Source organism: Pleurodeles waltl, chromosome 2_2, assembly GCF_031143425.1.
Source record: "Pleurodeles waltl isolate 20211129_DDA chromosome 2_2, aPleWal1.hap1.20221129, whole genome shotgun sequence".
Classification (NCBI taxonomy): domain Eukaryota; kingdom Metazoa; phylum Chordata; class Amphibia; order Caudata; family Salamandridae; genus Pleurodeles; species Pleurodeles waltl.
This window is the reverse complement of record NC_090439.1, coordinates 729,892,425-729,909,630: the sequence shown is the minus strand read 5'-3', so window position 1 is coordinate 729,909,630 and position 17,206 is coordinate 729,892,425. Positions and strand designations below refer to the sequence as shown.

The 17,206-nt window shown below is 42.3% G+C and overlaps 1 protein-coding gene across 14 annotated transcripts in view; it reads left to right on the top strand.

Annotated features, from left to right (window-relative positions):
• Positions 1–17,206, top strand: part of NCOA2 (nuclear receptor coactivator 2) — a 1,057,595-nt gene that overhangs the window by 573,536 nt on the left and 466,853 nt on the right. For all 14 annotated transcript variants that reach the window (XM_069220319.1, XM_069220317.1, XM_069220318.1 and 11 more), the window contains one exon: positions 12,770–12,870. In XM_069220319.1, coding sequence (XP_069076420.1) covers positions 12,770–12,870 — 101 coding nt within the window. The remainder of the gene's footprint in view (positions 1–12,769; positions 12,871–17,206) is intronic.

Here is a 17,206-nt window from a genome sequence, read left to right as displayed (position 1 = left end):
TGATTTCCCAGACATGAAGCAGATGGTGCATCGATTTAAGCCGCGATGTGGGTGGTGTAATTTTTAGAGCCACATTGCAGGTGATGTCGAAATTTTCCCCACACGGCTTCCTGTGCGTGGATTTCAGTTCTTGTTCTACCAGCTTCACCTTTCAAGGACCCAGGGACTGGATAAGGGCACCCCTTGGCAGGGCAGGAGTCTCAGCAGATTGTCGAGTTGCTGGCAGAGGAAATCTTTGATGGCCCTGAGACTTCAAAACAGGAGGCAAGCTCATTCCAAATCCTTGGAGACACTTCACAAACAGGAATATACCACAAAGTCCAGTCTTTGTCCCCTTTCAAGCAGACGTAGCAACTGCAGGCCAACCCAGCAAAGCACAGTCACAGGCAAAGGGGCAGTACTCCTCCTCTAGCTCTTCTCCTTGGCAGAAGTAATCTGAAAATCTGGGGTGTTGGATCCACTACTTACACCCCTTCCTCCTTTGAGGTTGGTAAATGTCAAAGGAAAGTCTCTGTTGTTCACAAGATCCTCTTTTGCCCAGGCCTGGCCCCAGACACACACCAAGGGCGTTGGAGACTGCATTGTGTGAGAGCAGGCACAGCTCATTCAGGTGTGTTAGCTCCTCCCTCCACTGTGGCCCAGATGACCCAGCAGGATATGCCCCATCTCCCTTTGTGTCACTGTCTAGTGGAGATTCACAAACAGCCCAACTGTCAGTCTGACCCAGACAGGCAATACACAAGCAGGCAGAGGCACAGAATGGTTAAAGCAAGAAAATCCCCACTTTCTAAAAGTGGCATTTGTAAACAATCAATTACAAACCATCTTTACCAAAATGTGTATTTTTAAGTTGTGAGTCAGAGATGCCAAACTCCGTCTCCATCTGCTCCCAAAGGTAATCTACGCTTTAATCATATTTGAAGGCAGCCCCCATGTTAACCTATGAGAAGGATAGGCCTTGTAACAGTGAAAAACTAATTTGGCAGTATTTCACTGTTAGGACATGTAAAACACATCAGTGCATGTCCCACTTTTAACATACCCTGCACGCTGCCCATGGAGCTAGCTAGGGCCTACCTTAGGGGTGCCTTATATGTATTTAAAAAAAAAAAAAAAAGGATGGCTTGGGTCTGGCATATGGGTACGCCTGCCAGGTCGAATTGGCAGGTTAAAACTGCACACACAGACACTGCAGTGGCAGGACTGAACCATGTTTACAGGGCTACTCGTGTGGGTGGCACAATCAGTGCTACAGGCCCACTAGTAGCATTTGATTTACAGACCCTGGGCACCTCTAGTGCACTCTGCTAGGGACTTAAAAGTAAATCAAATATGCCAATCACAGATAAGCTAATTACACATGCAATTTACACAGGGAGCACTTGCACTTTAGCACTGGTCAGCAGTGGTAATGTGCCAAGTGTACCAAAACGAGCAAAAACAAAGTCCAGCACACATTAAAAACACAGGCAGCAGAGGCAAAAAAGACAGGGAAGACTACGCCAAGGATGCCCGTTCTAACAGGGGTCAAATGGCCAAAGCTTTGCAAGATGAAAAAGTACTTGTGAAGAGTGTTAGTGGAGTCACAGAGTTATATAGTTGGGCTCCAAGTCATATTCCATTCTGGCAGTAAGTCTTAGCTGAAGAACAAGCTCCTCCACACAAATGAGCAACGGGTTACCCAGCTTGTCAAGGTGACAAGCTTTACGGAACATGAGTGCAGACTCTGTAGTGGGTAAAACGTCTCTGCAGTGCTGAATTAAGAGGCAGCCACAATGAGACCTGTCTAGGCTCCAACAACAATTAAGGAACTGTGACTTGCTTAAGTGAGTAGGTGCCTGGGAGTTGGCTTTGAGAGCCCTATAACTGATTGCGTTCTACTACAAAAACAGCAATTTTTGTCCTTTTAACTTCTGCAGTGAGAGCTGTTCTGTCCCAAAAGTGATGCTGGAGACACATACGTGCAACGTCGGTGTGCCCTGATATCAGTTTTTCTTTCTTCGCCTTAGGCTATGGATATTGAGCTCACTCCCTCAGCTTTCTCATCCATTTGATGAATTTTCTCCCAAAAAAATCTCACTGTGCAAGAGAATATTTTCCCTCTGAAGGCTACAAAGATTAAACCATTGACATCCCGTAACAAGCAGATGTCTGTGACAGGTCCCCAACAGGTATGTTTCTGGTTCTATGGGTCTTCACACTACTCGGTCTTGCAGGTACTGCACCCAAATGAATGCCAACCAATCCGGGTGCACAGGGCTAAACTGTCTTTGAACACAGTTAAAAAGAGCGTAAGGCCCAGTCCTGGTTGTAGTAGAAGACCCTTACTATTTTCGCAAAAGGTCCTTTTCACACTCCAAATTGTCAGCTACAACCAAGTTTAAAAAAACAAAACCAGAAGTTTAAGCCTGACCCTTCCATGTACCACAATGCTTGTCCAGAGAAGTAGGGCTGACGGCATGCTGTGTCTTGGTCTCCTACCAAGGAACCAATTCCACTGCTCATATCAGTTCTACCTGAATTCCCAGGTAGGTCTGTCTGCGACAGTGCAACAAGTGGAGGCTTTATAGAAAGCCATTTGTGCTTCTTCAGCACCCTTTTGGCTCCATCTGGTGTGCCTTTGGGCCCAAAGGCTTTGAGGACGCTTCCAGGTGAGCTATCATCAGCAGATGTGTCCTAAAACACCATCTGCTCGTTTTGATCCTGCTGCGGGGTCTGCCCCACTCCAGGGCTGGGGCCTAAACTGACTTGAAATTCAGTGGCAAAAGCCACATTAATCTGTTGTATGAATGCCGGAAGAAGAACCCATTGCCTTTTTGGACTCTGAAGCAAATCCCACACTGTCTTGACTGAAGTTGCATCCTCCACAACTGTTAATGCAGCAGGTTCAGACTCATTCAGACGTGGATAAAACAGTCACTACCTACGATGCTTCACATTCCTTTTATGACAGAAAGCACAATCAACAAAGTGATAGTGGAGATGACGAGGATAATGCGTAACATTTCTATGACGACAATCTTTTTATGGCCCTTCAGGATGCAAGCGAGGTAGACACCTCCAGGCATTGGATTAAACTCACACCATGTCCCTGCCACAGAGTAATTCGCTTCTTTTGTTGTAATCATAAAATTGACGGCCAGAGTTTTAGACCTGCAACTCCTGTCTGTTGAAGTTGAAACAAATGTCTTGATGGAGGTCCTGAAACCTTCTCCCTTTTAATAAAGCCCTAATGGACACACTAATGGGCACTGGGGCCATACCGTGCCCAATAGTTAAGAGACAAATCACCAAAAGACACAGACCTGTCCCTGGTGCTCCTCGTTTCCTCATGCAACATCACAAATACTTGGTGGTGCGGGTGTCCACAGGTAAACTAGACCCAACTTCATTCCCTACTGTGCTTCAAAAAAATTAGGGGCACTCGGGAAGAGCCAGCAAAGCTCTTCAGTCAGTAAATGCTTACCTCCTGGGAGGATACTCGCATACATTATGGGATATGGTGAGCAAGATTTTGCTCAGAACACAATAATTGGAGAGAAGGGGAATATATGCGAACAGTCATAACAACAAACACAGAAATATGACTTCTCTAGGGAAGTCATCGTCCCATTTTTATCATAAAGGACACTTCTCGACTTAACTTAATCCGCTCACTAGACCATGCTAGGGTAATTTCCTGTTATGGAAGTAGTCTCACACACCTTGTACTGTCATGCTTCATCCTTGACTTCTACTCCCCTCCTCGTAGGATCAATGCCACGGGGGAGGACTCTACCATCTAGCGCCTGTTGAGCAGAGGGGTGTTCTTGATGAGTGATAACTGGATAAAGAGACTAGGATCCAGATTTGTAAAAATACCTTGTGTTCACCCCTGGTATTTCCTTTATTAGATGGTGATACTACAATAATAATAATTTGTGATGCTCACTCAAGCCAACTTAATTCTGCCCTTTTTTATAAGCCCTTTCGGGTCTCTGGCATTCATAAGGGCATCGGATCCCGTTCATTATGCAGGGTTTTTGTGTCAAACAGCTATAGTGTACCCTACAAAATAATGAGCAAGGAAACACCCAGAAAAGGTCCTACCTTACTTCGGCCTACATCTATGTTAGGCACCCTTAATTCGGGAGTCACTAGTTTCATGGTCCATGAGAGGCGACGGCCTGCTACAAGTGCCTGTGTGTTCCCCTTCTCAAGCAGACTTCCCTAGAGCAGTTGTTTTTCTGTGTTTGTTGAGCAAGATTTGGCTAAAAGTCCCTTATAAATACTGCACCAAACTTGTGCAGCAAAGTAAGTCATCCGTTTTGCGCTGGACACCAGTGACTGCTTGCATGCAATCAGTACAGGCATGGTGGTTAACCGCCATGCTTTGATGGGATCCACGGGCTTCTCACGTGTTCAGCTGTCCCTTATGGACTTACAAACCCTCCTCCCCAGGCTTTTACAGCTGTGGTTGGGGATCCGGCTGACAGCATACAGGTTTTTCTGGGCAGCATGCTGCTCAATCCACAGCTTGTCCCACTACCATCACCAAACGTCATTAGCTAGTCCTTTGTGGCACATGGTCATTCTGTTGGTGGTAGGATAAGTTGTTGAGGTTCTTGATCAACACTCCATAGTCACACAGGTTTCCTTCGCTGAAGCTCCCATTAATCAGAGCCATCCTGGATATGAAGCACTTTCAAACCTTCCCTCCAAATCAACAACTCCAGGACAAGCCTATGATCTCTGTTTTACTCTTAGTCCTGGATTTGATTAAAAGTGACTCTGAGACATCTTGGCCTCCTGCGTGCTGCTTGTCGACTACATCAGATGGCACATGCAGGCTCTGCAGTGGGGTCTGATGTCTCAGTGGGCTTAGCACCAAAGGAATCTTTTGTATTCTATCCAGGTTTCGGAGGAGGTTGTAAAAGACCTGCTGCCTGGCTGTAATTGGAGCAGCTGCAGACCCTTCTCTCTACTTCACTCAGAGCGGATGATGGTGACACACATCACTGCTAGGTTCGAGAGGTCATCTTTGAGAGGTGGATATCAAAGGACGCTGGTCTCCAGCAAAGACCTGTCTCCACATAAACCTGTTGGACTTCTGGGCCATCAGCTTGGCGTTAAAAGCCTTCCTCCCATCCATCAACATACTGCTGCTTCAGGGTCTTACAGACATTGCCATCACCCGGAGGGATTGAACCAAACGGGGTGAAGTGGGGTCCTGTGCCAGGAAACACTGTGCCCTGAACTGCCAAATCAGCAATGCATTTACCTGCTTTTGCACCAGGTGTTGGGTTCTTTAAATCCCATGGTGGACAAACTCAGCCATAGATGCTAGGTGGATCACAAATAGAAGTTACACCCGGAGGTAGCGCAGGGCATCTTCCAACAGTTGGGATAATCATTGGTTGATCTCTTCACAAGCAGTCCACCACCTTGAGAGATACTGCTTTGGTATCTATTCACATGGTGAGAAATCTGTGTGTTAATGTATCCAGCAAGAAGATAAAGTTACTTATCTTTGGTAATGCTATTGCTGATGGATACTCCCTCTGAGAAAGAGCAGATTCCTCAGCATCTTCCCCGTTCTTTGGAGTGGACACTTCTACCTATCTATAAAAAGTTCCCATTTTAGAAATCTCCACATTGTTACATCTAATCAGTTATTACGCTGAGTCATGTGGCAGGGACAGAATTAAAAAATAAACTGATGTCACTGTGCAGGGTTGCTACATACGTACGGGCCTGAAATTGCTTGCAGGGTGAGTGAGGGGATATGGTATGTTACACCACCACCTGCTGGCATGTGGGAACAACGTTGAGAAAAATCTCTGATTCAGTCTGGTGCTTGGGGTTATTCACAAGGTGAGGAATCTGCAGTTAGAGTATCCACTAGAAAAAGCTTTACCAAAGGTAAATAATGTGTTCCTCTTGCGGGTGACAAAGTGAAGGTGAAAGTTCCATTGGGTAGCAGGCAAAGAATGGTTCAGGTTCTCTAACCCTTTGTGGTGGTTAGGTTGCTAAGCAATACTGTGAAAGCTCTTGATGGGTTTGTTGTGTTTATACACTGTACTTTGAAAGAGTCAGTGTGACGTTTTTTAAAGTTAGAATATCTGATCAAAAATGTTTATTGCTGATGTAGTGATGGGATGTTATGCATTATCCCTTTAATACCAGATTCAGTGGATGAGGCATTTGTTGATAGTCTTTTCGTCTTCCACAGGCGATTTGTCTTCAAATGATCTATAACTGTTTTAATAAAATTGCTAGGCAGGATCCGAAATTGAAGTAACTGTTTATAGTTTTCTTATGAAAGCCTGTTTTTTTTATTGCAGTTAGGTCCATTTGTACGTGTATGTTAAAATATCTAGATACATAATTTCCATTATCTTCAACTTAAATCTGATTGGAGAAAAAAATCTTATGGTTCAGCACCGGGGGGGGGGGGAGGGGGGGGCACGTATTGTACGCTCCAAAATCATATTTACAAGGATTGAGAATTTAGACCTCATAAATTGTAATTAATACAGATACAAAAGGAATCGTAACTGTAAATAAACGTAGTTTACAAACGTAAGCCATGAAAGCTGGGGAAGCATATGTTTGCTTTTGGCAAAAAAACAAAAATAATCGAACCTGTAGTACAGAACTTGCCTCTAAATCGTTACTATTATCTGCCTCGTAAACAGATAGCCGGAGAGGTGCATTGCCGTGAAAGGGAGCTCACGTCCACATTTGAGGCAAGAGAACACCTTGAGCTCCTGCTCGAGTCACACGCATCTCCTTCTCGGTACAAAGTATTTTTTATGCTCTGTTCTCAAACAATGGAGCGAGTTCAGCATTGAAGACGTTAAAGATTCCTCATCTCATCTGTCGCCTTTTCCTTCAGCCGTTACTTAGTTTAGTCATCAGCGTGACCCGCCTCTTCAGCATTTCATGGTAGGGGCGAAAGTGAAACAAAGTTCCCGTTTTGTTCTCGGGGAAAATGACCAGAATCTAATATTAGATCAGGTTTCGAATTGGCGGATACCGCCGTTTTAACTCAGCGGAAGGAAGAACCAGTTGGCTAATCTAGTGACACTGTCAGCACAGCAAGCAAAAAAAAAAAAAAAAGTAGCCTCTCTCTCCTCTCAGAGTAAACACATAAATGTGCGGCTGAGCTGTGTGAAATCTTCTGTGCACTGCAGGAGGTTTCAGCAGCCGATGATATATGGCGCATTAATGCAGGAAGGAGAAAGGAGCTGCACTGGAAAAAAAAGCGGTGTTTTTCTTCCTCTATTACTGAATGCTTCCAAATGAATGCGAATGTGCTGCTGACTTCCCAGAGCCATATGGCAGCTTTTCTAATTTTAGTCTGGTGCAGATGCATAATTGTCTCCGGTGTTCCCCGCCTAAAAGGCTTCGCAGAAGCTTCCATAGCCATCCTTGCATTCGAATGCAAGGGAGTGTGGGTGATGGTGTGTACGAATGTTCATAACTTAAACCTCAAAACCTAGGTCTTGCTCTACCTAAGGGCACTGTTCCTCGTAATGAAGTCTGTAAAAAGGTAAATCACGCATTTGTGATTTTTCTCCTGACGACGAAATTGAGTCGCATACCACAGAAAGGTATGTCTGTCCTCTTAACATATTGAAATTATTCTATTTTCAATTTCCGTTCTTATCGAGTACCTCGTGTTCACGGTAACATTTTCATGCACACCACCTCGTTTGAGGAGATTGGTATTTTGCGGGGAATGAAAATGGCCAGACACTAGTGAATTCTGCATCATTTTACAGAGGCTTACATTTTCCAGGCCAAAAAGTCTTCTTTTGGTTGCATGAAGATTATTTGACAAACGGATGTGACGATGCTTCGACATTTGTTCCCATGCAGCCTCTTGGGTTGCTACCAAAATGCCCAATAATGCGAGGATCTGGCTGATTGTTAATGCTTTTCTTCTGCGTGGCCAGGTCTGGGATGCAATATGACGAGTTTCAGCATTCCGTGGAAGATATATTACAGTGTGAGTTAAATTACTAAATATTCAGCCTGATCTTGCCACGCCTCATTTGCTGTTGTTTTATTTAAGTGCCACGATGGAAATGAGCATTGGCAAAGCCAACAGGTCTGATCTAGGCAATGTGGTGCGAATTTGCAAGCATATGTCCCAAAAATAAAAAGGAAAAAAAGATACGCTAGCACCTAAACGTATCTGCAGTATGCTTGCAATAAAAACGTAAATAGCCAAAGAAGCAGCTGTAATACTAGTATTTTTTCATGTAAGGCAATTTAATTGTCTCATGTATTTATTATTATTTTTGAAGGAGGCAAGAATAACAACACCAAATAAAATCGCTAGCAGCTACTATGTTACAGTCTCACCTAAGTGGAAACGTTAGTATAACAAGTTGAAAAAAGCGCAATTTGAACAAACTTTGCAATTGAAAAGAATTTGCCTATTTATAGACAGGTGTGATCAGTGTACTCAGGCTTTCAACAGTAATTCGAAGAGGAAGCCAGTGGATAAAATGGGCTACCAGATTGCCCCATGCTATATATTTTGTAGTAGACAGAAGCCAAATGTGAATGACAATTTAACAAATACATTTATGAAGTCCGTTTATCAAATGCCTCTCTGTGTATTTATATTGTGTATGATTTGGTAGTCTGGCGAGGCAGAAGTCAAAGGGCATGTTGGTTAATTTCTGCAATACACTTGTATTTTGTACATGTAGTGGTGAAGTGTTTAGCTAGGAGATCTGCAAGCATAGCCACCTTTAGATTGCTCTATATATGTACACAGCAACTGTGTGGATAGATTGTTTTAATCTCTGACGTTTATTTTGAGTATGTTTGTTTCATTGGTCTACAGTAACAAAGATTAAAAACAAATTAATACGTTTTCAAGTTTTTTTAATATGTAAATCACTGTTTTACAGGTTTACATTATGTGCTTGTCACAGACAGTATTTTCTATATAGTCTTATGTATTTTACTGAAGTATTTATGTATTTTATGTTCTCCAGGACTAGAATACCTCACAACTTCTATTAGTGGTAGAAGTCATCTGAGCGGAGAGCAAAGGAAAAATCTCATAAAGGCACATAGCCAGGAACAACCATTCAATGTTGAGAAACATGACGTTGCAGGTAGAATAGGTAACAACACGTTTGCCCTCAAGAAGTCATTAAGCATTGAAGGGAACACACACATGCATGTCGAAGAGACACTCCACATCGAGGGAGGAGACACCTAGCAGATTATTCCATCCGTCTGTGGATTGGGTCTACAAGATGAAAAAGAGTAGAGTACAACATGTGCTGCATTCACCCTACTAGAGGACGTATTACACTCCTGAACAGTCTCAGCAGAGGTAATGCTGCCTTCTGCCTGTGCTCCCAGATCATCTTTTATGGAGTGTAGGGTTCTGCCACCTCCAGTGGCCCCTCAACCTGTAATGCCTCCTTAGTCAGATTTACTACTTCACCTTAATATACTGTGGTTCTGTAAGTCCAGGTAAGCATTCTTTCACACCAAGGGTGAGATCACAAACTCCAAGGAGATGTTCTAGGAGTCCTCATTGAATGAGACATCACCATTGTAGGTCCCTAAGGCGTTGTTACTCTTCTCACTGGCGTTCAAAGTCACGTCTTTCAACATCCACTCATCGGTCGAGGTCCATACATTGCACAATACCCATGTATTCATGCTCTTCATAACGTTATTCTTTGTTTCAGTATGACTGTATTCTCCAACTCTGATGTGTCTCCAACCATGGCTTTTCCAACAGAAGGTATAACATTAAATGAATCTTGGTGAGAGGACTACAAAGCACACCATACCCATCCCAATCCCAACTAATGACCCGATGATTTCAGTTACCTTTTAAATTCCTGCTCATTGTTCTTCTGCGAGTTCTTTGGTCACAGGTCTGTTAGGTCTGCATCCAGCTTCCACAGTAGTCTCTGCTATGAGTAAATACCATGTCAGTGCTCCATCCTGGATCATTACCCATTTAAAGGAGAGTTAGAAAATTGGTCGCTGTTGTGGGAAAGCTCTGTTACACATCTGCAACTGTCACCAAGATGGCAAATGCCACAGTTCTGCTTAAGTATTATGACAGATGACATGGATATTGTCTGGCGTTGATACTGACTTTACCGTTCATCACAACTTGCCTTAACTGTTGAAATCGTGAGGCACAACAGAGACTTTTAAGCCTTCTTTTATCCTTCATGAAACCACTCTGTTTGGAGCCCATATGGACTACGAGATGCAGTGCATGATGGATGAATTAACACTCAAAGCTGTAGGTCCTAAGGAAAGGAAATGCAAACATCACCACTGCAAGCTCTATAAATTATGTTATCCACAACAGGGTTTGAAGCCGCTCAGTGTCTGCAACAATATCAACAGCAGCAGCATCAGGACCTATTGTGCAACAATACAAACTGCAACAACATCAGAACCTATTCTTGTAAGTCTGCAAGAGAGAAACATGGGCCTCACCTGCTGTTGGAGGAAAACCCACAAATTAATGACTACCCACATCCCCATCTTCTGTTTGCCATTCCAGGGGGGGAGGCACGAGCATTCATCTGGAATAGTTGAAGAAAATAACAAAAGATAGATGGATTCTGAATGATGTGCAAGCTGGTTATACCTTCCTTCATTGAACTTAACACTTTTGTATGGACACCTGCAATTTGCATAGTTAAATCTCCTGCAAGATTGCATGAACATTTGTAAGAGATGAGACATCCATTCACTGTGACTTTTTAATCTTTCAAATGGAAGAGGTCATGCATCTGGTTTATAGATAAAATCGTTGATCCTACCAGATGTCAAGAGGAACCAATGCTTTTATATCTTATTGATTTTACTAAAGCCAGGCTGCCGTTTTCTTCAGTAAAATCTAGCAGTCATTACTTCTTTACATAAGGTCATTGACAAACATTTTTTGAAAATCACAGTTGTAAAAATAGTCTGAAAAGGAATTAGGAAAGTTTTCCCCTCCTTAAGAAGACTTCTCTTTGGTAGCTTGATTGTAATTATGTCTAAATTGTCTCCCCCATTTGAGCCTGTCCATATCCTGGAAGGCAGTTTTCACTTGTAGAGTTAGCGAAATTCGTTCCCTATGCAGTAGAATCATGTAAGGCTTTTCCCAAAGATAAGGTTGTGAATAGGACTCATCCCTGTTTCCTCCCTAAAGTTATATTGATTTGCCAGTCACTCAAGCTATTTCTCTTCTAACCTTCTTCTAGAATCCCTCTTCTCAAGCAGAAAGGTGTTTACATTCGCTGGACATTGAGGATTATGAAGTTTACCTTGATAAAAGCAAAGCCATCAAGGCAAACTGGCCTCCATTTTGTGAATTATGAAGCGATACATTAATGATTAGCCACTTTGAGGCAGTTAAGTTTCTAGGTGGATTGCTTCCTGTGTTCTGCTATGCCAGAGCAATGCCAACAAAACCTAGTCTGGTAGGCCCCAATCACGTTCATTAAGAAGTAGGGCCTCTACTGCAGCATTATTAAGGAATGTATCTATTGCTGCTATATGTAAAGTGGCTACTCAGAGGTCCATTCTTACTTTTGCAAGACAATATTGTCTCTACACAAATTCTAGAGCAGATGTACAAGTGCACAAGGCTTCTCTACAAAATCTGTTTGATTAGTGTGTTTTTCCCCTCTACCCTTTTCTCCATGCTTGTTAGTGATGAGGGTCCTATTTTGTTCAGTGGTAGTGACTAATAATCAACATCCCCTGGTAGAAAATTCTGGTTCTCCTATAGGGGATCTACATTATAGTCCTAAGCAACCTCCCTCCCCTCCCCCCCAAGAAATAGCAAAGGAATTAACCTTAGTTCTACCATGATCTTTGATCCCCATTAAAAGACAGCTGTCTCAACTGCAGCTCATGGTGTATGATGGATACTGGTGGTATGCTGTTTCTCAAGCAGTGTCAATTTTCTGCATTCATGCTGCAGCTTATTAAGCTACATTGTCCCCATTTTCTCTCAGCCTTCCTTTACGAAAGGTTTATGTAAGTTTTCATGTCACTATGAAGTAATAAAGACCATTTTTACTGTATTTCGGTTTAAAGAAAATAGGGTGAAAATTGTCCAATATAGCCTTTTATAGTCTGCCAAAATGTTTTCAAAAATTGACTTGTCAAATGAAACCATATATATATATATATATATATATATATATATATATATATATATACACACACATACATACACCCATATGGTGACTAAAAAAAAAACATTCTTGAAAAGATTCTTTTCCAAGCCCAATCTGTAATTGGGCAGATGGTGATCAGCAACTAAATCTTGAATAGTCGCAAGCTACAAAATATTTCCTTATTCAGTACTCACCATGGTATCTAAATTGTACTGTATTTCTTATTTGTACCTCGTACGAATGAATGTTAAAGAAGTACCTCAAATCAGAATGGTAGAATGTTATTGTTGTGCTTATCAAAACAAGTTGTGATTCTTTTGTATGCAACAGGATGAATATGTCGGCAACATTTTAAAGAATGAAATAATCAATCCCACAACATTATGTGCTGATGTGTGCTGGGGAAGAAGCATGTATTGCCTTTCAACTTACTAATGAATAACATTTTCTCAGTTTTAGCAGCCCTGTTTTAATGTGGTTCAAGTAACATGCCGAATCAGTTAGACGAGTAGACTGAAAACAAACCTTGAAGTAATGGTATGAGCAAAGATTTTTATGTTGTGCAGTAAAAAGTGCTCATCTTTAATCAAGATTTTTCACTTTTTTTTCAGAAAAAGCAGCAGCTAATGAGAATGAAGTTCAAAAGGCTGATATCTCATCTACTGGCCAGAGTGTTATTGACAAAGATGCACTCGGGCCAATGATGCTTGAGGTAAGTGGTGTGCCAAAACATCTGTTTAAGTCTTAGAGTTAACACTAATGTAACCAGTTTTGCAGTGATTTTCTGTCCTCTGGGACTGCAATACATAGGTTCTTGTTTTATACGGCATTGGTGTAGTGATCTCTTTACAAAGGTTGCCGACATAAGTAGCTCCTGATTTTGTAGGAAAACAGTGCAGCTTTAGATGTGAGTAGTTCACGCAATCCGATTTTCATGCAAAAAACAAAACTTCCAGTAGCAGAATACAAATAATAAAATAGAAACACTACTCATGCCTGCCATAGAACAACCAAACAACCATAAAATTATGAGCTTTCTATCTAAAGTGTTCACTGTTTAAAGATATACTGTAATTTGCTTAAATTCAAAACTTAATGTGCACTGTGTGTTTTGGTTGACTGAGTTGTGGTTATGTAGCAATTTTTGTTTTGAGAAAATTAGGTTTTGTACATTGTTTAGGTAGCCAGTGTGACAAATGGTCTTATAGGTTTCATTGAAGTTTGCATTCTGCCAAGCCAACAGTTTGGATTTAAAGTATAAAAAATAACCGACAAAGAAAAGGGTGAAGTCTTTGAGAATAGACATCACTCCATGAAAGGGAAAAATAAGAAGATATTTTGAAACCTGATTGGAAGACTATGGGAATGAGGAAAACAATAAATTACATCCAAATAAAGGAAAAAAAACTGTCTGGATTGAGCACAATATGGAATTATTTAGTTTAAAATATGATAGACCAGAGTAAAATAGACCAGAGGATTTATACATCTTGTGATTCTATCTCTAATATTTTTGGAATAATTATTTAAATAATGACAGTAAAGTGAGGTGACTCTTCCTAGAACTGCTTTGGAGATTCAAGGTGCTTCTTTTAAGGAGTTTGAGAAATATAGAAGAAAATCTAAATTCTTACAAGCGCAAGGTCTTTATGGTGTTATATCAGAACTTAAAACTTGGTCTGCTTTGCTTTATTATCTTTTCGTGGCAATCCTGAAAATAAATAGTATTCTGTAGTAATAAAAGACCAGTATATGAATCTCTATTTTCAAGAAGAGGCTCAATTTGACCTGAAAACTACAGGATAAATGACTTAATGGATGTTTCTGGTAAACTGTTTTGCAGACACTAACTTGAGTTTTTTAAAGGACTGGGTTGACGAGAAGGCTGTGATGCCAAGAAATCACTTTGACTCGACAGTCAATGATGAATGGATGGTTGGCATATATGCTGTTAGCGAAAAATATTTTAAATGTACGGGCTCTCCCCTACATGCTTCTTTTATTATTTTCCAGTGGTTTTGACTTAGTTGATTGCGAAACTGTGGAAATAATTGGTGTCCTGTGGCAGTCCAGCTTATTTATTTAAACTATTGATTAAAGTACACTGAGGTTTTTAGACAAGTAGAACTGAGTGAGAATGGAACTGTGACAAGACAAATTGATACTCCAAGCGGTCTGCATGTAGTCTCTATAATGGCTTACCTGTTATTTTCAATATACATCTCTGACGCAGCAAAAATATTAGCCTGTTTCAGCACTTTCACAGCAGTTAGCCCGTTGTATGAAATGGGGTTCCTGGTTGGCTAGGGTAAACACCTAAGGCAGGCACTAACCACCACTCTAATCAGGATGAGAGTTACACACCAAAGATAACCAATGCTCACCCCTGGTAGCTTGGCACTGAGTAGTCAGGCTTGTCCCCAGAGGTCATGTGCAAATTGTTTGTGCAACACACTCTTGCCAGTGGCCCAATAACTACACCACAAAAGAGACTCCACGCCATGTTATATAAAAGTAGGAGGTGTATTATGCACAAATCTTTGGCCTATACCATATAAAGCAGTGATTGCTTTCCCACTTAGGTGATTGTCACAAACATCACAATGAGTGCAACGAGGTAACTGCAGCCAGGTTGTCCAACATCATGAAAGGAAAACATTAGTTGTGCATTTTATACAGCACATGACATATCACTCATTATCCCGACCATACAAGGCAAACGCTGTATATTATAGTGAATATTGAGGACATAAAATGCAGCAAGTTGCTTATAAACCACACACAAATGATGAATTACTATTGCATAGCCCTATGTCATCTAGTATCACCATGAATCTCTAAATCAGAAATAGTTCGTACATTAGGGCTGAATCATAATTCCCCTGCGCATAGTGCTAGTTGGCATAGGAATACCGTACACATGTCACCATGTAAAAAGATCATGAATACACTGGGGCCACTATTACATTGACTACAGTAATTCTTTGATTAATTTACTGATAGGCCTGCGAAGTACAATGCAAAAGCAGCAGCGCACTTATTGTGGTCTTTGCGGGCCTGAAAATGTGACCCACTATCTCCTTTAGTGTGCCCAGACCCTCCCTTTGACCTAATGAGATGGGCTTCCATGAGCTACTTCAAGGGAGCTGGTGATCTACCAGTAGCTGTCAAGCTACTGGTTGGAGACCCCTGCCCTAGGGGCTGGGTAATCACTTGCTGGGTCTCCGGGTGCCGGCGCACCACATCAGACCGCTCTCCCCAGCGAGGCAGAGTTGTTTCCCCATAATGGCGGTGGCAGTTGCCCTCCGCTAATTCCCACAACGCCTTTCACGATGGCTCAGGAAAATTCCGGCATTGTGAGGTTGGGGCTTCCGGTGCAATGGCGTCCCTCTCCTGCTGGAGTGTGCCACGCTGAGGGGAGAAGCACAAAGCGCGGTGGGCATGCACTATTACTCCTCGCGCCTGAGCACTTGCCTAACTGGAGAAAAGAAGATATGCAACACACCTGTCCACTATGTGAATGAGGGACAGAAACCAGCTTTAACCATGCGCTAGGTTGGGAAAGGCAGTCCAAGGGGCTGCAGACAGCATTTCACAAGCATTGGGGAGTAATGAAAAGTATAAAGTGCTCGCCACGCACTAGTAAGAGGGTGAGAGCAAAATGACTTGGTTAAGCTGGGCAAACCCATCCCAGGAAAATAATTGGTGGTCACGCAGGGTCTGGCAGGCCAGCACATCAGGAAAAGCAATGGCGGTTCCTCCTGACAGCCCAACAGTGCCTGGGTCAAGGAGCACTTGGCAGCAGGGCAACAAAAGGAAAAGCAATCCAGTGAGTCCTTTATGCCACCCAGCAGCAGCAGGTAGCAGGGCAACCTCATTAGAGCAGTCGAGATGAGTCCTTTGCACAGTCCAGCAGTACTTCTGGCAGAGGTTCAGTCCCAATTCCAAAAGTGCCCTGCCCATCAGGAAAAAGAGCCCCTCTATTTATCCTCTAAAATTGCCTTGTTTAGGGGTAACTTCAAAGGAGTCCTTTCATGTGAAGCACTGTCGCGTGGGCTCTCTTTATCTTAATGAGGCTGCTGGATTCGGGCGGCAGCATCACCTGAATTTTGGGGAACTGAGCCCAGTCCCACACAATGTGACGACTGTTGGCCTAATCCGTTTCCGGGCAACTAGCAGCTCTTCATCTCCGCTCAAGAGCAGGGATGATTTGTTGCAACGGGCGCATGACATAATGACTTCTCAAGAAAACCGTGGTGGATCAGATCTCATCCTTTTCTCTGTTACTTTAGTCTTACACATGCAAAGACCGAGGCAGAACATGTTTTAAGAATTATTGAATCAGCTGCATCTTGGATAAAATGGCATGCAATACAATAATGATGAAACACACAAGAAGCAAAATGGTGACCTAGAAAGTGAAACACAGGAAATGTCCCACTATTCTGTCACTATGCGCACTATATGCAGTTCCTACCTATGTTAGAGCACAGCAGGATAAGCCCTAATCCGCACTTAAGGATTCCCCCTGGAAAAACACCCTCCCCGTACCTGAATATGACAGTGGTGAAGATGCCTGCTGTTTATAGAGACACCATCCCCATGTGTGCCAGGGAACCAGTGGTCTCAGCAAGCAGCTGTAACAAAGTCAAGCAGCATGCAGTTTTGGTCATCTGGCTGGAAACTCCCTCTAACGTGCATGGGACAGGGAAAATGTTTTATAATAACACAGCTGATGTTCTGAGAAATGTCCCTACATAAGGATACATGTTTTTATTTGAACGTTAGAGACGCAGTGTACCTCTTGTGCCGACAATTCTTTCTTGCTGCAGCTTTGAGGAAAACACAGAGTGAAAAGAATATTGTGTTACGAAATGTTATATTTTCCTAGGCAAAAGAAAAGCTAGATTCAGAAAATAAAATACCACCAAGAATGTGGCCTATTCTGAAATAATAAAATCAAGCAAAATAAAATGTTACTAGGCTAAAGGGCACAAACAGCAGGCCTAGTTGCTAAAATAACATGCCCAGAGAAATCACTAAAATCG